Source organism: Cryptomeria japonica, chromosome 10 (genome assembly GCF_030272615.1).
Source record: "Cryptomeria japonica chromosome 10, Sugi_1.0, whole genome shotgun sequence".
In the NCBI taxonomy this organism is placed as follows: domain Eukaryota; kingdom Viridiplantae; phylum Streptophyta; class Pinopsida; order Cupressales; family Cupressaceae; genus Cryptomeria; species Cryptomeria japonica.
The window spans coordinates 352536227-352561564 of NC_081414.1; the positions used below are offsets into that span (position 1 = coordinate 352536227).

General features: G+C 36.9%; 1 protein-coding gene across 3 annotated transcripts in view; it reads right to left on the bottom strand.

Annotated features, from left to right (window-relative positions):
- The window catches only part of LOC131051666 (uncharacterized), a 105135-nt gene that overhangs the window by 39886 nt on the left and 39911 nt on the right, over positions 1-25338 (bottom strand). For all 3 annotated transcript variants that reach the window (XM_057986243.2, XM_057986244.2, XM_057986245.2), the window contains exons 3-4: positions 3401-3558; positions 3022-3167 (exon numbers count right to left, since the gene is read on the bottom strand). In XM_057986243.2, the coding sequence (XP_057842226.1) occupies positions 3022-3167; positions 3401-3558 (304 nt within the window). The remainder of the gene's footprint in view (positions 1-3021; positions 3168-3400; positions 3559-25338) is intronic.

The following is a 25338-nucleotide window of genomic DNA, read 5'->3' on the forward strand; positions in this document are numbered from 1 at the left end:
CTATTGCAGGCGTGACAGCGGACATTGCTACTCCTATGGATTTCCAGATCACTTCAGTCGCCCTTGGTCGTACATCCGCAGGGCAGGAATTCCAGGAGAATGGTGGCAACCTCCAAGCAATCAATGCAAGGTTAGACAGAGCGATTGCGGAGAATGAAAGGTACAAAGAAGAAAATATTAGACTCAGAGAGTATATTGCAGGGACAAGGCGTGGAGATCCCACCCTTATTTCCCCTATTGCAGTTGACCATGGAATACATTCACATTGCGAGGTAGCGAGAGGTACACACTCAAAGGTGGAAAAGTGGATTGAAAGCACGAGAAAGCAGGCAGATGATTTCCTTACTCAGTTTGTCCATGCATATGATAAGACAACAACACTCGTATTCAGAATCCAGTATTTGAAGGGAGTTTGGAAAAAATTCCGGCCTATTCAAGACAAGACTATTCCATGCCTCCTGGCATTGAAGAAGGTTCCTAATTCCACCTTGGTCAGCGAGAACATTGTGCACAGTGGAGACATATATGATTTCCATGGCTGGTATTGTGCATTAGCCTTGAAGAAATCAGCTTATGAGAACGCCCAATCGAGTTGTATGGAGATGGAAGGATTAATTTAGGACATTCGGATGAAGATCCTTGCCTCGATTGAGGAATTATTGGGTGTTGATGTTAGTGATGCTAGTGGTTTACACTTAGCCAAATTAAGAGACAAGATGAAATTTATGTATTTTTGCCAATTGGACTCTTTGAAGAAGAGTCAGATGGATGACTTGGTCTCTTTGTTGATTCATGTTCATAATTCGCAGAAGCTCATGCCACAATGGGAGAACACTTTGAATGCTTGCTCAGATTCATTGGATGTGATTGATTTACAGCAGGATAACTTGCCTAGCATTTCCATGGAGGAGTTAGAATCAATATTGGCTAGATTCTTGGAGTATGCTAGGAGAGAGAGAGAGAGATGCAGGGAGGAATCTTCTAGAAGATTCCCTATATGATGACTAGGTATCTTTTCATTGGGCCATATGTTGGTGGCGCCATTTTTGATGTAACCCTAATTAGGGCAATTCTAGGGTTTTGTTGGCATGATCTCGACCGTTGATCTTAGATCAATCTGGGCCATCCATTTTGTAAGAGACTATATATATGCCCCTTTGTCTCTCATTTGTAAGAGGGAGTTTTTGTAGAATTGTTGGTATATGCTGCAACTATTTGAATCCTAATCATTGTTCAATTGTTGGTGATTTTGCTCTTCAAATGTTGTATTTGCATTCATGGTTCTCAATTCCTCCAAGTTAGATTAGAATTTATTTTCATGTATGTTAGATTGAGTGGAAGATTTGTTGAGTATATTTGTGTTGGTAAGTGCGCCTTGTGTTGTCAACTGGAATTTAAGTAAGCATAACTTCAACTATTACTCGTCCATTGACAAGCATCAACTTGGATGGTGTCCACGTTTGATGGTGATAGCCTGAAAATCTTTAAGTATACCTTAGACGATTGCACTAAGCTTGTGTCAATACCTGATTGTGAGACCTTGCCTGGTTTGATTCCACTAAATCCATTCACCATTTCCTACATTCCTAGGATTATAATAGATTTCCTGAACCCTATTCTTTTTCCCCCTTTTTTAGTAAGAAGTAAATTCAGAGCCATATTGATAAATCTTAAGTTGTCAGCCCCACCTATTCCGCATCATTCATGATAATCCAAACATTTGCGTAAGCCCCCAAGTGAAACACAGCAATTCACATCAACCACTGAACTTACCCACTCGTCAAGACCTGACATGTAGAAACCTTGGAATCATTTTAGTTGATCTCATTCTTAGCATCTGAGGTGATTTTGTTCAAGAGAGGGTAAATTACCTTGGTACTTTATTCTGAAATGTTTTGTGCATAAAAAACACATCAACAGGTAGTGACTAAATGGTCCCATGAGGCCAAGAGGGATAAGAGATCCACTCTTGGGCCTAGAATAGAGGAACATTCAAGCACCCTAACCTACCCCTTTGTCTGAGCCTACCTATGGTTGAGATCCATCATTAAGTTATGTTTATTTTATAATCAAGTTGATGTTCCAAAACCCTAGAATGAAATCTATGTTTTGCTTAGTATTTCTAACAATGTTTTGTTTAATTATGTTTCAATGATTATCTAAGATGTTTGCAGGACCTCAATTTGGGTGATCTAAGTTGGTACATAACCCCATTCCATCTCCTACTTCCTTGGAATTTTAATTTTTGGGCAAACTAGGGCATTTGATAAAAAGGGGACATTAAAGTGAGTCATTATAAAATATTAAAATATAATTACCAACCTCTACCTCCCATCCCCCTTTTAAAATAATAAATCTAGTCCTTTCAACTATTTTATAAACATATAGTGAGTTATTTGATGAGTAATTATATATTCATTTAAACAAATTCAGTTACAAAAATACTTGTGAAACTATTTATAAGTATTATTTATAAATACATTTGTTTAAATTAATACACTTACAATTCTTTGTGTATCTTTATGGCAGTTTGACATAGCTCCTTTCAGCATAATTATATATTTTATATTTGTGCACAATGGATTATATGAAGCCTGTTTTCGATAAGGGGGGCATAGATATGTGGGCCAGCTTAACTTAGGAAAGCCAACATGTGAGCCATGTGCTAGCTGATCACTTTTCATTTGTCGAGCAGCAGATTTTGTAATTTCTATATTTTCAAGTTATCTAATATTAATAGCATTGTCAACCAATATCTATAAATCATTTGAATCATGCTTGCCTTAATCCCACACCAAACAGAGCATAGGTAGAATTTGCAATCAAATAGATTATGATACTATTACACAATTCACATAAGACAAACATCCATGGAAGACCATAAAATATTAATCTATATGCATATGTACCAATGCTCAGTATCCCTAAAGTACACACCAAATTTCAAATAAATTTTAGGTGAAGACAAATAAGTAACATAAAAAGAAATGTGCAAGTAAAAATAGGTGCTGGAAGCATCACCTGGAAAATTATAATTAAAATGACAACAATGACACCGAATGCCATTGCACTGCTGTAGTAAAAAGGTACCCACTTGCTCACAATAGGTGCCAAAAATAGCATCAGCAGAGCAAAGCCCAAAAAAATCAAGCGATATTGTTGGAACTCTGCAACCATTTAACAGAATTGTAATTATTACAAACATGATATTTCCACAGTAACACATAAAAAAATTGATGAATTGGAATGCTTCTAATAAAAACTCTGAGTTTTTCAGCATTTTGGATCCCACTCAATGATCCATCATCAAGATGATGGAAAACAATTAGACACAAACTAATTTCATTATAATCTTCAAATAATTTCCACATGAGCTCATGATGGCACAAAGATCACTGACCTTCTTCAACTGAAAATGTTAGTGAACCAAATAATGTATCTGGCATCCTGATATCAATAAATGTTGTCTCATAAGGTGACATAACACCAGTCCATAAACCCTTCTCAAGTGATTTCCACTCATGTTGTTTACATTGCACCAATCCAAGAGTCGCATTCCTGAAAAAGGAAAAAAAAGCTGCATGAGATGACAAGTGGCAACAGAAAATTAGTATCTCGTTACCTTCTGCAAAGTGGATAACAAACATGCTGGCTGCTATTGTGAACCAAGCACTGTGAAAGGAACATCAGAACTTGCCTCTATATGGTATTCAATCAATAACATAAACTTCTATCAACCTCACTGCTAAAATATAGCCAGCTTAAGGAAAAAACTATTCCACAACAGCTAGAAAATAAAATTGGTCTCAATAAGTACAATTTTTCATGCTCAGCTGATCTTGTTGGTCGTTTTGCATAAGCTTTCGGCCTTTCACTTTCAACAATTTTGGAAGTTGCCTCTAGATAAATTTTAGCCTTTGATCTCTCAGTGTCATGTGTAACTTTATTTCAGTGTCAGTTAGAATGGATATGGGCCCCAGTGAAATAACCTGTTTGAATTAACAAAAAGAAATACATACAAGACATGTAGGCATAATATATTTTAGCACCTTTCAACAGAGCCCATCACACTACATGCCAAAAAGACTCGTTCAAAAGCAAGAGCTAATACCACCTAAAAATGGCACACAAATTCCCTTGTCAAATTCCAACACACAAATCCCAAAAGAAGTCCTATATGTAAGTTAACGTGTCCTAGTTATTCTCTCAACTTGGGCGCTCCAATTCGTCTTCCTCAAACCCTCCATAGATGGTTTATGACAGTCATAATGATACTGTCTTCCTCAAACCCTAAGCTCTAAGTTTTAACATGTTCAAAGAAGCTTAAGAACATTATAGATACATTTCTTGAGTTTAACTTGATAAAGTGAATTCTCATTCAAATATCCTACCCTTGATGTAAAGTTGCAATTAGAGAAAGAAATTATATCAATTTCCAAAACTGACCAAGAATACATCAAAAGGACTGGTACAAGCAGCTGTTAGAATACGAAGTACTACGGCAAAAACAGAGCTAAACTCGAAGCAAACAAATTATAGAAAGAATTAAAGTAATTTAAGGTGCAGAAATGTTTCCCACGCTAATCTAAGAGGAGAAATGAACAGAAAATACAATCTAAAACAATTTGCAGGAAAGAAACAATGCAGCGAAATCATACATCATAGCACAATTATATATCCTAGGAAAACCCATTTAAGAAAAAACCCTAGCCTTCAAACTCCAAACCAATGTATTAATTAGCAACAACATCAGTTATGATACAATCCAAAGAGAAAACACCAATACTTAGATTTGGAGTAATACTAGAGACATAACAATACCTACAAATTACACTACATAAGATCCATCCCAAGCACCCAATAAATAGAATAAGCAATACAACCACCAAAGAGGGATGACAAAAGCAAAAGCTAATACCACCTAAAAATGGCACACAAATTCGCTTGTCAAATTCCAACACACATCCCAAGAGAAGTCTTATAAGTATATGTCATAACATGTCCTAGTTATTCTCCCAACTTGGGTGCTCCAATTTGTCTTCCTCAAACCCTCCATAGATGGTTTATGACAGTGAATGTTCTTGGCTAACATGTGTAACTCCCTTTTATAGCTCTCTTCTAAATCAAAGATGCTCTAACAATCCTAAAGCGGGAGACTAACTTCCAAAAGCCACGGATTTTGATCCAAAAAAGTGATTGGGCCTTTTGTGTTTAATTGAAGATCCCAAAGAGCTATATGTCACTATAACTTATTTTAGCTGGCTAAAGCTGATTTTGGTCAATTGTGGGGCCAAAATGAACTCTATAGCCCAAAAATTGTACTTAAATATTAGGATGCAACATTGAGACACCTCTCCTAATGAAAGTGACAAGCAAGGGTAAAACTAAAACAATAACCCTGATACAAGTACAAGTATAAATCAGAGTAGCAAAATTTATTCTTAGCACTAACTAGACAACCAAAAGATAAATGACTTTTTTCAAAAAAAAAAATGTACTTAATTTATGCTAAGAGTCGGCTAAAAATTCAGGTTACATTTAGGGTTAGTATAAAGGAAATAAAAAAAAAATCACTGCAGAATTTAAAAAACCCAGAAACCCTAATTTTTTTTGTCAAAAATGTGAAAATAACCATGAACCTAGTTTTCGCAATTCGGTGAAGATTTTTTAGCCTAAATCTTCTGCCACTTAGTTTTCTGGTCCAATTATCAATAAATTATGATTTTTGGTAACATTTGCTACTGTACATAAATAGCTATGCAGGGGGAGGACATCTCAAAGTGCTGGGAGATCAGGGAGAACTAAGCTGGCAACCAAGGCAGGAAGCAAAAAGCATCAGGCGTCTGTATTCCAGCATGCATTGGAGAAGCCAATGATATCATCATCAATCACTGTGGGATACCAACACAGGATCTCAGATAGCAACCCAATTCCATGTACAACTGTAGCAAATTGACCTCGAACTTGTGCTTATATTGACTCACATTCTTAACAACTGAGATAAATGCTCTAAAGTCTAATACAGACGAATTCTGCTAGTGGACAACTATCAGATTTATACATTAGTTATCTTTAAAATCTTCCACCCCTCTAAGTCCAAAATAGACCAGTAATAAAAGTTTAAAGACACCCATTGCCAGACTCAATTAAGCTATAATCAAGGTTTCCTCTGCCAAGAAAGAACCATTGTGAGCAGAGCCTCTATTGCACAAACTTCTACATCTTAGCATGCAAAGGATCCCTCGGACCAAACACCCATTTCTTTATTTCTTTCAACTAGCAGAATTTTTACTGACTTCTCAGTTCTCTGTTGTTGAGCATAATTTTATGTATGCAAAGGGAAGGAAACTTCAATTTCACAATTGGTTTCTCCTAGGGTAAATTTTCCAATTGATTTTTACATGTTTTGTGGGTATGCACAGCCTGGTTTATACCATAACATATAAAAAATTGATGTCCTTCATTTTCCTTTTTAACTGTTCTCACATTTTCCTTTCTTACTGTTCTCAGTTATTCGTTATAATCTTATGCACACTCTACACATTTTCACTAAGAAAATGAACAACATTTGTCTATGCTAAATCTCAGTTTTTACAGTAGCATCTTCAAATAAAATATAATCACAGTGAAGTGTAACAGAATAAGAAGAACAAATATCACATAGTATAGCTACTATGAAAATAAAAAATACTGTAGGCATCCAGAAAGAAATCCAATGTGCTCCTGAAATCTGCATCATAAGTTATTCTAGTAAAATATCACAACCTTATATACAAGGCTTGTGACAATGCATCCATAAAAACCTTTAATTATTGTAAAATGATGTAAAATATCATCTTTCCAACATACCTCCGCTTAGAATTCAAGAGTTCATATGCATCTGACATTAGTTTCGCACCTCAAAAGGAAAATTAATAGATTTGAACCTGTTGACGTGTATTTTGTACACAATCATACACAGAATAAAATACCCAAGGGTACCTTATCCTCTCTTGAATAAAGTCTCTAACTGCTGAAGATATCGCAAGAAGGATCAGTTAGGGTGACTCCAATGTTCTTTTAAGTAGGGTCTCTACGTGTGGATAAGCACCAGTGGTCGTTGTGATTGCTGTGTCATCAAGGGGCCTTACGTTCCGAAATAGAATTTCCTAAACTGAACAAATTCTCAAAAAAAATCAAAAGAGTAGGGCTTGCAAGAGATTTAGTCTAATCTAACCCTAAGAATGACTCAATGTGAACGAGACTTGGCAAGATTCTACCAACTTCAATATTGCCATAAAATAACAACTCAATTGAAATTGATGCGATCTTCTAAGGTAACAAATGATCTTTCAATTCATCAAGGATCATAGATACTACCACAAAGGCACATATCCAAGACACAACAATGATTGAAGGTTTAAGTGATTCAAGTTTCTCCAGTTGACCACGCAAGGCGTTCCTACAATCAGCAAAAAGCTAGTGGTTTGGAAAGTGAATCTCACCGACGATCAAGTCCAACACTTCGTCCTTCAAATTAAAATACTACTTTGATTGAGAATGATTCAAGAAAGTGAACAACCATGAAGATAACCACAAGAATTGCAATAAAACACCATAACTTCAATATTTTATTGATCTCAAAGCCATCATGAACAACAATTGTTTGAAATTCCTTCCTCAAAGCTCAATCTTGCTACAAAGTAACTTGCTTCTATCAAATTGCTAATCTCTAATCACTAATTTCTAACTTCTTCTTAATTTCTAGTTACAAAATGAAAAGAAATGAGGGTATATATAGCATCCTCAATTACAATGAACGGTCTAGATCAAAAATAAGATCAATGGCCAAGATTATGACACCTAAACCCTAATTAGGGTTTATTACAAATAGCCCCCTTTTTACAGAACAATATTAAATGCATAGCCAAATATTAAATTTGGCACAAAAATCTAGGAGACATAGACCAATGACAATTAAGGTGCCATGTCATCTACAACAACCTTTCTTCTAGAATCTTATTCCCTTTCCAATGCTCCTTTTTAGCATATGCAATGAATCTGGATACGATTCCTTCGATCTTAGCAATTGGAATCTCGGGAAGATTCCTCATTCGTTTTTCTAAGTGGATGACCTGATCAAAAGCCTTGAGAAGAGCAGCGTCCCATCCAGGTTCAAGTTCTTTGGTCTTCTCAATCAGGAGCATGGTAGCAAACATCTGGTCCTGTTGCTCATCTGAGATGACATTCGCATCTTTGCAAAAGATGACCTTAACTCTTTCCTCCAATTCCTGTAAATCCACATCTGTCTCAACTTCAATCCTCCTGCCAAGAATAGTACGTAGTACCTCAAACACTCTATCCTGGATCGGGTGGATAACCTCCTCAACATGACTGCATCTAGTACTGATGTCCTCGAAGAGAACTTCCTTCATCTGGAGTAAGGTTGACCACTGAAGTAAACTATGAGGTCCTCCATCCATTATCTTTTCTTGTACAAGAACCTTCCTTGATGTTTGTCTAATTACTTGCAGGACAGGAATGATAACATCTTTAGTATGAGCAAAGGCAGCTACCGTTATCATCAAGTTGTGGATGATCTCAAGAACCTAGATAGCCCGGTGAATGGTCTGCATCATCCTCGTTGCAAATTCCATGGCAACTGTATGAGATTTGTCAATCCAAGAGCTCATAAGCTAGACCAAACTCCTGACTCTCTCTGCCTCACCAATTGATTGAAGGGGAAGTGCCTGCATAGGAGATACTGCTGGATCCTGACGTCCCAAAGGCTGATTGAGATGGCTAAAATAACTTCTCCATGCACCGACCTCTCTCTCAAGCTTTCTATTTTTCTCCATTTCTTCCCTAAGCTTGTCTTTTAATGCTTCAAATGAATCGGTGGCCTCATCTAATGTCTGCTCGGCTGTGAGTGGACCAAGCTCAAATGTCTCCACATCATATTCCTCTGCGAGGATCTCACCTTCATACTTGTCCACTGCCGGTGTAGCTATCTGCAATTTCTTGGATCCTGTCTCATCTCTGATCATCTTGGACATCTTAGTAGCCTTCCTCTTCTCTGTCACTTCCTGACAATTCCCAACAAGGCTCTCTAAATCAATTACATTATCTTCGTCCTCGATCACAATCACCCTTGTTAGTCTTTCCTTTAACCAATCTGGGATGGCAGATCTTGTTTCTTTAACCTGTATCTCCTTAGGCAATGTTTCTTCTTCTCTGAGAGGAGATGTTACTTCGTTATCTTCCTTATCTTCATGCAGCTCATTAGCTTGGAGAGACCCACTTGGTGACCTTCGAGGTGCCCGTCCTTCTTTATGTTTATCGTTCTGTACCATTGATTCCATAGACTCCTCTATCTCAAATGTCCTCTTTTCTTGTCGAGAAGATGTGCCGGATGAACGATCTCGGTTGGCCTCTTGCTTCTTCTTGGAAGATTCTCTTTTCTCAGGTCTCTCTTTCCTCTTCGAGCCTCTTGGATGGAGATTGCCTTCACTTACGCTTCGAAGGTTGCCTTCGCTTGCATTTCTGGGATTAGGATTACCCTCACTTACACTAGCTCCACCTTCTGCTGGTCTTTCCTCCAAAGTAAAAGTCATAGATATGCCTTGCTCTCTCAACTTCTGATGCTGCACATCAACCCATCTACGAGTACAAGACAAAACTGGAGCCATCAAAGCATCTAGATCCACAATCTCGGGTTCATTCCAATCTAGCCTCACTGATTTGCTTTCTCGATCATAAGATGATTGGAGATGTCTGCCACTGTCCTGAGCTTGGTCGGCCACTCTGTAAATCTTGCATTTCCTGATGAAGTCTAAAGGCAATCTAGAATGCATCTTTCTTTTCGCTTCAAGATCATCTAAGAGATTCATCACAAAGTCTTCTATCTGAAATTCATGCTTATATTTTCTTCCGACTGTCTCCTCTATATACCCATAAGGATCAAAGCTTTCTCTCAAGGCAAAGAATGAAAATGAACATAAAGCTAACTCTTCTGCATCATCCATGGCTAGAGCATTAGGACATACCTCAACTGAATTGCCTAATATGATAGGCACAGGGACTCCATTTCCATGTCTGTGTCTGAATGCCTTCGCATAAACTGCCAACTGTCTAGTTACCTCAAGTAACACAATTCTGTCTGTCGGATATCTCGGCAACATGTATGGAGGTGAAGGACATCCATGAACTCTAATATATGTAAATTTCGGAAATTGGATAAACCAAGCACCGTATCTCTTTACAAGCTCTTGTGCATCCTGAGATAGCCTATTGTGAATTCCACCTTGCAATGTCCTGGTGATGTTCATCATGAAGGTATCATTGACTAACTTGTAGTTACTTCCTGGCGGATGATGCAAGTGAACATAGGAATCACAAACTCTGACCTCGCCGGGTCCTCTTCCGATCACTCCTCTGTGAGGTAGTCCTGCGTACTCAAAGCTTCTGATTAAGGCATATATGATGTATGAACTCATGTGGAAAGACTTGGTAGCCTTCAATCTCCTTAACTGTACGTCCAAGCAATGGCTAATCATTCTAGCCCAATGAATTGTTCCTTTTCCCTAAACTATCACTTGGATGAAGTAGAACATCCATTTCTCGAAATAGAAGGCTTGAGGGGCTCCTGTGACTCGGTTGAGCAGTGTTATCAAATCTCTGTACTCCTCCTGGAAATCAATCCTATGTGGTGTGTTCGGGATCTTGCTCAGGCGAGGACGACTCTTGAGTAACCAGTTTTTATTGATGATGCTTAGGCAAGCATCTGGATCATCTTCGTACATGGACCTGGCTCCTTCTATGCTTTTGTAGATCATATCTTTGTGCTCCGGAAGATGGAAAGCCTCACTTATAGCTTCCTCTGAAAGGTAAGCCAAAGTGTTTCCCTCCTTGGACACGATCGATCTGGACTGTGGATCATAATGGCGAGCACACTCGATCATCAACTCATGGCACTGGATTGCTGGAGGGAAGCCGGCCGCCTTAATGATGCCACTTTTAATTATCCTCCTGGCGACAGGTGATGGCTTGCCAATGTAAGGGACCTCTCGAAACTTCTTCGTACTGAAGTTTCCCAAGTTGGTATCTCCAATGTTGCTCCACTTAGACACGATCTTGGTCTCCAATTCTTCATTCTTTTGATCTTCCTTCATGAGGGCTGGACGACTGGTGGATGCTGCCGCCTTCGGGGTCGCCATCGTAACACCTACACAACATTTCATAATAAGAAATAGATTTTGCAATGTATAAACATAGATTAGATTAAAGATTAATTTTAGGAAACCTCATGATAAGTCTTTGAGTTATCATTTCCTAAATACGATTGAGCTACTGGAAATTTCAAAACTTCAAAATTCAAAATTCAAGATTAAGACTATGACGATCAACATTCAAAATTTAGACAAGGGAGACTTCGCCATACCTTTCTTGAGAGCTAACTCTAAAAAGATGCAAAATTATGAAATTCGCCTAGGCAAAAACGAAGTTTGAAGTATTCAACGTGATCCTCCTCTAGCGAAGGCGCCTTCCTTGTCAATTCCACCACCCTTGGGGTCTTCAACGTGATGAAATTCGCTCTTTATTCACCTCTCTAAAATCGCATGTGAACAACGATGATTAAATGATGATTTGAAATGCAATATCGTACCTTTCTTATATAGGCGTTCATCTCTTTAATTACCTCTAGGCCGACTTTTGAAAATAGGCAAATAATAAATAAATTTCAAATTAAAAAAAAAAGCCCGACTTTGTAAAAATATGGAAAATAAAACCCAAGCGCTGTCCCTTTTTATTTAAATTAATAATTAATTAATTTAAACACCTTTATAATTAATAATTTCAATTTTTTTAAAGGGTTAAATTAATCATTAAATACCTCATGCGCACCATTAAATGCCAATTTTAATCAAAAATATCAAGGTTCATCGAAGTTTAGTATTTAATGCAATTTCAAAATTTATTGGCACCAAAACATGGGAGATGTAAGGGATACAAACCACATCGCTCTGGTCCCTGGGAGAGGGACAGGAGCGATTATGCATTTAGGTCTTCTATCTTGCATTTTTCACGTTTGAAACTTCATCCCCAACGTCCAAACTGGGATCTTCATTCGTAACTTGGAGCTTGATCGATTCAATTTTGTAAATGAATGCCTCTTAGAACCATTATCGCCCTAGTCCTTGACTGAAGGACAGGAGCGAACTTTGCATTTTGCTCAAATTTGTCAACCTTTTGTCGTTAACCTCTCGTTCATCATCTTCTTAAAGACATTTTCAACCTTGTGTAATCTTGCCTTGACGTAATTTTTTGAAGGAAATGACCAATTTAGTAGAAATCGCCTTGGTCCTTGACTGAAGGACAGGAGTGATTTTGCCTCTTTGCTCAAGTTAGTCAATTTTTGACGTTTGGTTCCTTGTCCATCATCCTTCCAAGGACATATTCGATCTTGTGTAACTTTGCTTTGATGTGATCTAGGAAGAAAATGATTAATTTTATGAATATCGCCCTGGTCCTTGACTCAAGGACAGGAGCGAACTTTTGTTCCTTGGGCTAATCCTTGTTCGTATCAACTTTCAATTGCCTTCAAAGCGTAAAATAATGTCTCTTACTCCTTCTTGAACGTTTGAAACGGAAGTGGCATTCAAAATTTAAGCACCCTTGCATATTTCGCTCTGGTCCCTAGGAGAGGGACAGGAGCGAACTTGGGTAATTTCATCACTTTTCATGGTCCTAGCAACTTTGTTAAATCTTCGAGGCGTTCCAAACATCATTGCCCCCTTGTACCTTGGCCTGGAATGGTTTAAACTTGGAAGGGAATATTAGATAGCCTTGATTTCGCCCTGGTCCTTGACTGAAGGACAGGAGCGAACCTTGCACTTATAAGCTCAATCATTCTTTGCCAACGTTTAAAACTATCTTCAATGAATCCACTATGCTCCCCTTTACTCATCTTTGACATGAAACTTGCTTTAACTTGGTGGGAAATTTGTTTTAAGAGGAAATCGCTCTGGTCCCTGGGAGAGGGACAGGAGCGCCTAGGACAAAATAAGCTTCATTTGGTGTCTTGCAATCTTCAAATTATCTTCAATAGATTCGTTACGCCTCCTTTTACTTGCCTCAAACTTAAAAACTCATTTCACTTCGCCAAAAACTTGTCTTATAAGGAGATTGCTCTGGTCCCTGAGAGAGGGACGGGAGCTATCATTAAAATTCACCCTGGTCCCTGGCAGAGGGACAGGAGCGATTTTGCTTCTAGGGCCAATTTTCTCCTTTGAGGTGCAATCAAATTATATTCAACGAGTAAAATGTACCTCCCTTGTTCTTCTCAAATCGCGAAATCGTTCAAATCTTTCAAGGACAAGGCAATTTTGGATTTCAAGCTCCGGTCCTTCAGTGAGGGATAGGAGCGATTTTGCTTCTAGGCATATTTCCTTGTTTGCAAATTTCTTCAAATTATATTCAATGGACAAAAGATGTCCTCCTTTATCTCTTCCAATCCAAAAATCGTCTTGGTCCTGCAAGGACAGTGAAATTTTGAGAAACAAGCTCCGGTCCTTCAGTGAGGGACAGGAGCGATTTTTGTCCCTGAGGGCAAATGTTCAACTTTTATTGCAAACGACTAAACCCTGGCGTTCCATCATGTTGATTTCACCTTCCATCACGTCCTTGATGCTTCAATTTGATCAAAATGAGGTCAAAAATGGTCTAAGTAAGTTATTTCGCCCTGGTCCCTGGTTGAGGGACAGGAGCGATTTGGCCTCAAACTTCAAAAATTTGCCATTTTGAGTCTCAAAAATCTTCCAAATCTTTCGATTCGTGTTCAACTGCATCTCCTGGCAACCCTGCACAAGACAAATGAAATAAATCAATGATCAAGATGTATAAAATATCATTTTCGCCCTGGTCCCTGGGAGAGGGACAGGAGCGATTTTACTTCCATAGGCCAAAATATCAAGGTTTTTGGACTTCAGTCACTTCACAAGTCAAAATTAGGTCATCTCCAAGGCCTGGGATCAATTATCAAAAATTTCAAAATTTGGTCAAAAATTCACTCGGACAAAATTTCAAAATTCCATCATCAACACTTAGGCAAAATTTGAACTTGCCTTCAAGATTCCGACTGAACCTAGACAGACTTACCTTATTTCAAAATTGCAACCTATGCGAGGATGCTCAAAAATCACAAAATTGGACTGGATCCTGGCTTGAAAACATCAAAACGGAAACCCTAAGGCTTAACCCTAGTCCAGACGACTGACTCACTTACCCAAAACCCTAAAAGCAGAGAGAAAGACAAGCAAAACCGAGCAAAAAGAGGGGGTCCCCATTTTAATGGGGCGATGTGTGAAATGGTCACAACAGAACCACAAAGAGATTTTTAAATTTGACAGATGACACTGACCTTCTGAAGAGTTTTCTACAAAGCAAATAGTTAACTGTGAGAAGCTAGATTCAAAGAGTATGCAATCTAACCATGGATTAGCAAGGTCAAGGCATCTGCTTAATGATTCCAAAAGGTCATTCAAATCAAAGTTGTGCCAATCTACACCAGACCCCACGATACAAAAACTGAATCTGTCTGGTAGCTGGTTTTGGTGCATGTACCAGACATCATTGTAACACTACAACCCTGCAGCAATAGCCACATTATAGAGATGGGGATCCATTTAAATACCCCTGCCAAAAGGGCAGGAGAGGTCCAAAAAACAACATGCCAAAAATGAAAACAGACTGATCAGAGAAAGAGGGACCTTTGGGGTAAAAGCAGTTTACAACATTCCAGGTGTGCCCCAAGGATGCAACTCTGGTGTTCTACTCATGTATAAAAACAACAATTTGCACAAAATGTACAAAAATTTAATGTAAAACTGAGAACACAGCTGAGAAACGATAATTCAATGTCACTTGTCAAATCATTAATGCTAAAAAAATGGTTTATATTCTAGTAGGACTACTTGGAATCAAGATTAATAGAACAAACCAAAAATATAATTGAATTCAATTACTTGACCTTGAATTTGGAAAATATTGGGAAAAAAATGTTATTTTTCATCCAACATTGTACAAAACAAGTTTTATCATTTTATTTTTATAAAACTAGAGTGGGGGTCTGAGGACACCAACCCCTAATGGATCCAAGGAGCAGTGCCCCTTGCAGTGTTTAGGGATGGCTTATATATATATATATATATATATAAACCATCCCTCTCCCATCCCAAAGATCTAGGAAAGATTTTGCTGTCCCTAGAAGGACTATTGTTCTATGATTTTGAGGTGCACATCAAATAATACCTATGTTATTGGTTCACTCAGTTTTACACACAGATCCAAGTCCGATGCTTGCCTTGTTCAAGTAAAGGTCCCATTGTGGGTAAAGACAAGGTGCTGCAAAGTGCCCCGGAGTTTGTCCAAAAATGCTCTGCAGCATAACCTGGCAAACATGATCCTTTTCATTTGTTTTACTTTTTTCTTTTGCTTTTTTAAGGTCATGGATTGCCAAGTCAACCTAAAAAAGCAAACCCATATCCTAAATTTGACCTCAAAAGAACTTGAAACACAAAAACAAACACATTTATCTCATTTGAAAAACCAAACATACAAACCAAATACATGTCTTAAACTTTAATTGTTACTTGTCATTGCACATATAGAACTGAAGATTAATTATTGAAGGTTCCAAAGTGGTTGGATTGATATTCCTATGCATGCAAGAGCCCATTCACTAACAAGAAAATTGTGGAGGAAGATTCTTGGATAGGAGGTAAGTTTTCTTTTTTGCTTCATTGCCTCCTCTCTAAACAACTTCTTTTGTTTTTACATACATACATACATGCATACATACATACATTCATACATACATTCATACGTACATTCATACATACATAATATACATATACATATATGCATGTGATATGCATGAATATTACATACATATACATACAAACATATAACATGCATATACCTATATGTATATTATGTTATATATATACATACATATAACATGAATATATGTATATGCTTATTATGTTGTATGTATGTATGTATGTATGTATGTATGTACATAAATACATGTATATATATGTATGTATGTATGTACATACATACATGTATGTATGTATATATATACTTAAATATACATGTATGTATGTATGTATGTATGTATAAATACATACACAAATATATAATATATATGCGTACATACATACATACATACATATAGTTTTCCAAACTTGTTGCCATAGGGATTACAATGGCAGCCAATTCTAGTTGTGTGAGCAAATGCCACTTTAAAATAGACCCAAATTCCAAGTGTTGGGGGGTATGTTAACATTTGCAAAGGACTAGTGTCAAAAATACAAACTCATATAGTTGGGTGAAAGCCAACTTGTGTGGTATTCCTAACATGAGCATCAAATCTTGCTCGGGCAAGAAAGATGTCCTTGTGCCAACATCTAGAGAATTGGATTATAATTGAGAACAAGAGTGAACAAAAGAAGCAATTGCTCTACCAACAGATCATCATTTCGCAAAAACAGTATCTTAATCAAGGAAACCCCTAATTCCTGCTCATCTTTTGTCATACTTGAAGTTGCGAGAGAGCAACCATTATTTGTTCATGCACAAAAAAGAGCCCACTACATATAAGAGAACATAGGGGTCACTGGAAAAGAAATTCAATAATAAACCCTAAGAGATTACCAATCAAAGCTTTGCGAGATGTGTGTATAAAAATAGTTTGTCTTTCCAAAGTGTTCAACCACCATATTAGCAAGAAATGGTGAGAAATTTTAATAAGGATACAAAGGCCCAAGTTTTTGGAAGGCATGTAGAACCTATGGCAAAGGAGGGGAACCATGGAAGATTCATCGCAGCCCAATAGTGATCATTAATCAAGACAAGGTGTCCATCATTTTCAATGGATGGGATGCAAAAAATAGGTTTTTGTTACAACATCCTGCAAAAGAGAAATGTTTTTGAAAGTCATGGACAATGAGGGGCAAAAGAAAGATGCACATTCTATTGTGAACATCCCAATATGTATCATTGGGCAAATGGTGTCTCAAAATGTTGTCCAAGTCATCAAAGTCAACTCAAATGATTACAGAGGCTGGTTTGTTGGTTGAGGCACACCATTCACACATTTTTAAACAATTTGTGTTGTCCACTACTATGCTCTTAATCCTTTGATATAGTCTTAATTAACTCTCAACATTATGCTACAAAATTGAGCAAAAAAGAGTGATTGAATCAAACAAGCATATACAAACGCCAATGAGATCCAAATGCTTATCACCAACTACCACATGTTGTGGGCCATAGTAAATCATTCTTGGATTTATTAAAGGTAAGTGAAACAATACAATTTATGTTTCAATTTAGAAACTTATTTTACAAAACTTGCATATGTTTTTTTCTTTATTTTTTTATTTTTTATTTTCATTTTTTATAGGTTGTTAATTCTTGATTCACCTTCAAAAAAATCATCTTGAGATGACTTATGCCAGTGCAGCAGGCAATTTTTCGCATGATCGTCAACCAACTTTAGTCTGTATGCAAGCAATCCAACAATGAGAGGGCAAGGAATATCAAACAAATGAACCTAGATGCATCTTGATGAGATCATGTGAAATATTTTCTTAATTTCACCAAGCTCATCATAAGTATTACATATTTTACGAACATGGATAAATCATGTTTGCGAGTGGCATATGATATGCACTAACTCAATGATTAAAAAGATTAATACCATCATAAATGAAAACGAGCAAGATTTTGAAAAAACTTTCTTAAAACAATTCTTGTTGAGTGGTGGAACAAAATGACCGTCTCAATACATTTTCTTCCCTTTGCATTGACTCGAAAATATGACAACACCAAGGTGCTTTCTTTGCCAAAGAGAGTTGCACCATAAAGTGATGTGGAAGTCAACTAAGAGCACATGCTATCATTTCCCAAATTCCTTCGTGAACGTAATGTGGAAGATATGATTACAAATGAGTTTGATGATTTTGTATGCAGCAAATAATAGTATTTCCACTCTCTGTAACAAGAATTCTCTGTGACCAACCATTGCAAAACCTAAAGCCATTTGTTTTTTTTTTGTCATTTTATATTATTATTTTATCTAAAATTGTGCAAATGTTCGAGCAGCTCAAAAGTTGGGAGCTTACTCTCATGCATATTGGGTCCATGATGACTTAGTGAGAAATTTGCCAAAAGATTTTGCCATGAGAAAGATCAGTATGTATAATAGGATCATCGCCATAGAAAAATGGAAGATTATACATATTTCCTCATATAGATATGCATTGACTGAGATGGAGGACCTGGAGAAGAGGTTTGAAATGATGTTGCAAAAGGAACCTAAATTGGTGAGAGGTGTACCCTCTCATGTTTTTACAAGGTTAGGAGGAGTTCCTAATGAACAAGAAGTGCAACATGTACAAGCTGAGACAGCAATTCCTCTTGACCACATGTTCCATCAACCTACCCCAAAAAATATTTTCTTTGTTGACTCAAATGATTCTGAGAAAGAGGGTGATGATGAAGATGATTAAGAGCAATTTATGACACCAATTATCCAAGAATATGAAAACCCTCAAGAAAGGGATATTATTGAAGTAGAACCATTTGATCAATTATCAGATGATGTTAGACATTTGACTAGCACAAGATTTGTTTCTAATGATGCTTTTGTTAAACCACCTGAGTTTAAAGCTTTCTTGTTGAAATACAAAGAAAAAGAAATAAGAGATAGAGAAAGGGAACTTAGTCCTGGGATGCATCAGCAACTTACCAAGAATTGCGAGAAACCGTAAATGAAGAGATGAGAAATATGACTCCTGAGAGAGGTAGAGCATTGTTACAAGAAGTTGGAGTTATGATTTTGTCAAGATGGGATATTAGCAGTAGTTCCACAGAAACGCGTTTCCCCCTCCCAGGCCCAAGTCCCCCCATCCCCAAAACCCATCCCTGAAACTTTTTCCCTTTGTCCCCCCATCCCCGAAGCACGTCCCCTCGTCTCCTCGTCCCCAACGATCGTGGAACACTGGATATTAGTTTTGCTATTACATTTGATAACCTCAAAATAAATCAAAAAATGAACATAAACTTAAATGTTGATGTAGCATATAGGATTTACACTGGCTCAAGCTACCATTTGGATGATCACACATTGTCTACTTGGGCACTACATCCACTAAGCAAAAAGCTACTACTAGTTGATGATCCTAGCCAAATTTATGGGCAACTTGTAGTATACATATTTGAAGATATTGATCCCAATGAGGCAGCAAATTTGACAATCAATGTTGCTCATTTTACAAAAGCACATGTCGGTAAACTGCTTAAGGAAAATGATTCATACAAACTTGAGAATGAATGGCTTAAATTAAGGTATAAGATAGTTTATCCACCTAGTTCTTCTCCGGATGCATTGGACACGAGAAAGGTTCTTTTGTTGGATCAAGCCAGCCAATCCTATTGGAATTACAAAGCAAAGAAACTACAAGAAAAAAGAGGGGCAATTAATTGCAGAGTTGAAAGGTACCAAGTTTAATATGGCTTCTACATTGGTCAATAATAAATTCAATAAGATGGTTTCACAAGTTGATAAGTTTTAGGCAGTTTATGTGAGGACATACAAAGCTCTTAGAAAGCATGACCGATTGCAAGGAAGATTGGAGTCAGCAAAGGAGTGAAATCAAGGGATCTCGTTGACAATGATATCTTGGCAATGATTGATGATTGGATTGAAAAGCATGAAAAGTACTGTCAAGATCTGGTTAGTGAACTCAACAAATATAATCAGATGCAAAATTTCTCTTTCCCTTCTTTTTTTAATGAAAATGGTGAGGTTAAAGAACAAAATGAATGGAGAAATGAGACTCATCAAATGTTGCCACATGCTTTGAGTTTTATTAATAAGGATTATAAGATTGTGGTGCATACAATCAATCAATTTGAGAAGATGTTAACATTGGAATATAAAATGCGAGAGGCTATCACATCTGTTGTTGCACATGCCACTCAAGAATATATTGATCATTTATGTCATTTGAATTTACTCTTATTTAGGTCAATAGCACCAAAATAGTAGATGGGAACGGCACTTTCTGGGAGTTGGTTGTTTTATGTTTTAAGCAAGAAATTTTAAGTTGCAATTTGTCCCACAATTTTCTTTTGTGATCTATGTCAACAAGGCATTTAAATGGTGATGAGGCCACAAATAAATTCCAACTTGTATTATGGTTATCTTTAGATAGGAACCTTGTCAGGTTGCCTAGGCCATGGGTATCTTATGGAATCGTAATGGAATCATATGCAGATGGAAATAGCATGCAGTTTCAAGTGCCTTGACCATCTTGTTTTCAGTTTCTCCCTTTCCTTGTTTTTTAGTTGGCTTCAAGATCGACACATCATCAGGAAATCTGATCTTCTTTTGTCTTCTTCGTGACTTGGTTTCTTTCTTTTCGAATGCAATCTCTCTTCTTCAATGACTCAAAGGCATCTTTGCTTTGGTTTGGAGAGAGTTCGATTGAGAATGGAATATTTTAGTTACAATCTAATTTTGTTCTTAAAAACAATCTAAAGCTTGTATGCATTCTCTATTCTATAGAGAAAATACCTAAGACCATTTTCAGGGGGTTCTAAAATTGTGATTAATAAGGATAATAGACATAGTGGTAATAGTCTTTAGTTTACAAGTCTGATCAAATAAAATAAAAATGTATTTTCAGTTTTATGTAATCAAATATACTATAGAAGTTATGAACACATGATATTGTCTCTTGATTTTGTATTTAGATATCATATGAAATACAAATATCAAGGATGTTCAGGTCCATCTTTTTAAGTTCTCTAAAATTGTGTTGGTTGTTTATCACTTTCTTTCAAGGAAGGAATTAAAATGTTTTAAACAATTAGCAGTGAGTTTGGATATGTGATCAGGATTTTTTAAGTTAGAATGTCATAATGTTTCATTAAAATGTGTTAACATAGGTGTTAATGATGGAAAAAAAATTTAAAAATTGTTTACTACACTAGTGAAGATGTTTGTGTTTGTCTATCAAACTTTATAGTCTTAGGATTATGCACTAGTATAATGAATTGTTCAATGTTGTTTTAGAGCCACCATTGAATATTTCATTATGACTAATGCCTAATCCTGAGGCTACAAAGTCTGATAAACAAACACAAACATCTTCACCAATTTAGTTAATAAGATCTACAAATCCGTTCAACATTAACACCTTATGTTAACATATTTTGAAGAAACACATAACACTCTGCCTTAAAATCCTAATTACATACCCAAACTCATTGTCAATTGTTCAAAACATTTTAATTCCTTTCTTGGAAAAGAGTAATAAGCAGTCAACACGAATTCAGAAAAATGAAATAGATGAACCCAAACATCCTTGATATGTGTATTTCATATGATATTCGAGTACAAATCGGGAGACAATGTCATAATGCACTAATAACTTCCATATCATATTTGACTACACATAACTGAGGTACATATGTATTACTTCATAATTTATTAGACCTGTAAACTAAAGACTACAACTACTATATCTATTCTCCCATTCACTACAATTTCAACAGCCCCCTGAAAATGGTCTTGGGATTCCCTTTATAGAACAGAGGATTGCACAAAATCTTCAGACCAATTTTCAAGATGAAATCAAATCAAAACCAAAAAATATTCCCTACTAAATTGAAACTGTTCCAAGCGAAGGCAAAAATGCTTGCGAGCTATTGAGGGAAAAAAACTACATCCTAAAAGAAGGGAATAACATCCCAAGCAAAACAAAAAAGAAGCTTGAATACTTTGATGATATGTCAATTTTGTAACCAACTAGCACCGCCTAAACAAACCGAACAACAAGAAAGGTAAAAGCTGAAAACAAGAGGGCTAAGGCACTTAAAACTGTATATCATTTTCAACTACATAACTGCATATGGTTTCATTGTATTTCCAACGATACCCATGGCCTAGGCGGCCTAGCAAGGTTCCTATCTTAAGATAACCATAATACAAGCTGAAATTCTTCTTTGACCTCGTAGCCATCCAAATGCCTTGTTGGCACAATTCAAAAATCAAAATTGTGGGACCAACTATAACTCAAAATTTCCTGCTCAAAATATAAAACCACCAACCCAAGAAAATGCCACTCCCATTTCCTAACTTGGTTCAATTGATCTAGACAAAAACAAAATTAAATGACAAATGATCAATATACTCCTCGGTAGCATATGTAACAACAGATGTGTTGGTATCCCTGCAAATGTGTTGGTATCCCTCATTTCATATTCCAATGAGAACATTTCCTCAAGTTAACTGATTGTATGTGTTGATGTGTTTTTTAGGCACATGCAAACACAAAATAAAATACCCAAAAGTATCTTATCCTCTCTTGATCAAAGTCTCTCAAATGCTGAAGATTCGCATAAGGATCACTTGAGATAACTCCAAGGTCCTTGAGTGTCAGGTCACGACATGTGGATAAGCTTTGTTGATCATCGTAATTGGTGTTTCTTCAAGGGGCCTTACGTACCTCTTAGTAAATGAATGCTTAACTTTCAAGGAATGGTTTTCGAATGATATTGCAATGAAGCTCTTTCCTATTTACTACTTCTATTTCTAATGGTTGGATAAAAACGTGCAAAAGCTAAGGGGTGAGAGAAAAAAAGCTATACCTAAGAATGCCAAAATGAAGGATGACTTTAGTGAAACTCAATTAGTCTTAGTATTGCCATACAAGAACAACTCCACCAAGGCTAATGCGATCTTCTAAGGGTATTAGATGATTTTCAAATCATTACCAAACATAGATACCATCAATCAAATGCATATCAATGATTAACAATTGAACTAAAGCGCTTTCAAGGATTCCAGTTGACCACACAAGGCTAATTTGCAATTAACAAGTCGCTAGTGGTATGGATTAGGAGTTTCACCATGAAGCAACACAACATGCCATCATTCAATTTAAACACTTAAACTAATTCCAAAGATTGATTTGAGCAGATGAATAACAATGCAAGAAGCTACAAGGATTGAATAGAAACACCATAAATTTAATGTCTTTATTAATCTAATAGCAAAAGAGCAACAATTCTTCAAGTCCCTCCCTTATCTATCTTGTTTTCTATATCTCTAATACCTCTCTTATATCTAATCATCTATATTATACAAATGAAATGAATGGGGTTTATATAGCACTCCCAAATACAATTAATGGCCGAGATCAAATGAAGGTCAAGGGCTAAAATTTCGCCACCTAAACCCTAATTAGGGTTTGATACAATCAAAAACCTGTCTCGATAAACATTATCAAAATATCAAACAATGAGAAAATGAAATCAATTGGCACAAATAACGCGGAAGCATCCTCCAATAAGAAAATGAATTGCCACGCAGGATCATATCAAGCTATCATCTAGGATTTTGTTCCCTTTTTCCTTTTCCTTCCTAGCGTATTCAATGAACCTGGTCGTCATACACTCAATCTCAGTTGTTGGAACTGCTAGCAGGTTCTTCAATTTCTCTTCTAAGTGGATGACTTCTTCAAAGGCTGTGATGATGGTAGTATTCCATCCAGGCTCAAGGTCTCTCGTCTTGCTAACTAGTACCATCTGTGCATGCATGTCATCTAGTTGCTTCTTCGTGATCAAGCCATCTGTTCCACGGAATATGACCTTTACTCTTTCTTCCAACTCTTTGGTGTCTATATGTGTCCCAAGATCGATCTTCCTCTCAAGAATGATTTGTGCCACTTCTACAATTTTATCATGAATGAGGTGAATAGTTTCTTCAACTTGATTGCATCTATTTGATATCTTCGAAGATGATCTTCTTCATGCAAAGCAAGCTGCTCCAATGTAGAAAGCTCAATGTTGGTGCACCCTTCATTATCTTTACTTTCACCAAAACTTCCCTAGATGTCTTCCTCATTTCTTGCAGGACAGGGATAGTTATGTCTCTAGTGTAGACAAACATATCAAAGGCTTCCATGAGAGCATGAGTTCCCCCAAGAACCTTTATAACTGTACCAAAAATCTTCATCATATCCCTTATGAACTCGTTTGCCATTTTGAAAGATTTATGTATCCATGTATCCATTAGTTGTGTCGAATTCTTCATCTTCTGCATATGATCTATTGATTAAGAAGGAAGCAGTGGTGGTAGTGTAATGAAAGGATCATGTTGCCTCAGCGATTCCTTGAATTGTTGGAAGTAGTTTTTTCGTGCACTCACTTCTTTCTACAGTTTCCTATTCTTATCTACTTCCATCCTAAGCATGCCATCAATTGTTTTCACTAAATCATTCATGTCACCTAATGCTTGCTCTGGATTCGTTGGACCCAAATCAATAGTCTACATATCATACTCTTCTGTTGTGATTTCATCTTCACACTTGTCAACCATGGGAGTGGTGATTTGCATCTTTCGGGAAACCATATCATCTATTATTACCTTGGACATCTTCGTGGATTTCTTCTTCTCGATGATTCCTTGAGTCCGGCTTAGGAGGCTATCCAAGTCACCTACTAGTTCTTCATCAACTGCTATTACTTCTCTAGCAAGGCTCTCTCTAAGCCATGCAGTGATTGATTCCTCAATGATTACTTGAGTCCGGCTTAGGAGGCTATCCAAGTCACCTACTAGTTCTTCATCAACTACTATTCCTTCTCTAGCAAGGCTCTCTCTAAGCCATACAGTGATTAATGATCTCCCTTCTCCCACTTGTGTCTCTTGGAGCAACTATTCATCTCTAGGAGGGGAAGTTGTCTCATTATTATCTTCTCCTTCATCTTCATCACTTACTTGAATGTGAGGAGCGAGGTCTTCTTGATCTTGTGATAACTTTTCTTTACCTCTTATCATTTTAAACTGTTGATTCCATGGATTCAATCACCTCATGGCTCAATTCCTTATCAAATCTTTGGTTCTCATAGCCTTCATTTTGATTCATCTTCTCTTCATGCCTGGAGAAAGTGTTGGAAGGATGACCGGAATTCGACTTATGTCTCTTCCTTGATGATTCTTTTTCCTCATGATTCTCTTTTCTCTTGGAGCCTTTGGAATGGGCTGATTGATTAGCACTTGCACTTGCATCTTCCCCATTGCCTTCCTTTTCCAAATCAAATGTTAATCGCATATTTTGCTCTTTCAGCTTTTGATGCTGGACTTCTATCCATTTGCTTGTATAGGCCAAGACTTGCTTCATCAAGTCTTTCAAATCCGTGACTTCTATCTTGCTCCAATTGATCTTTATTTCCTTCTCTTCTTTTTTGTAGGTTGGTTGGAGACACTTGCCGCTATCTTGTGCT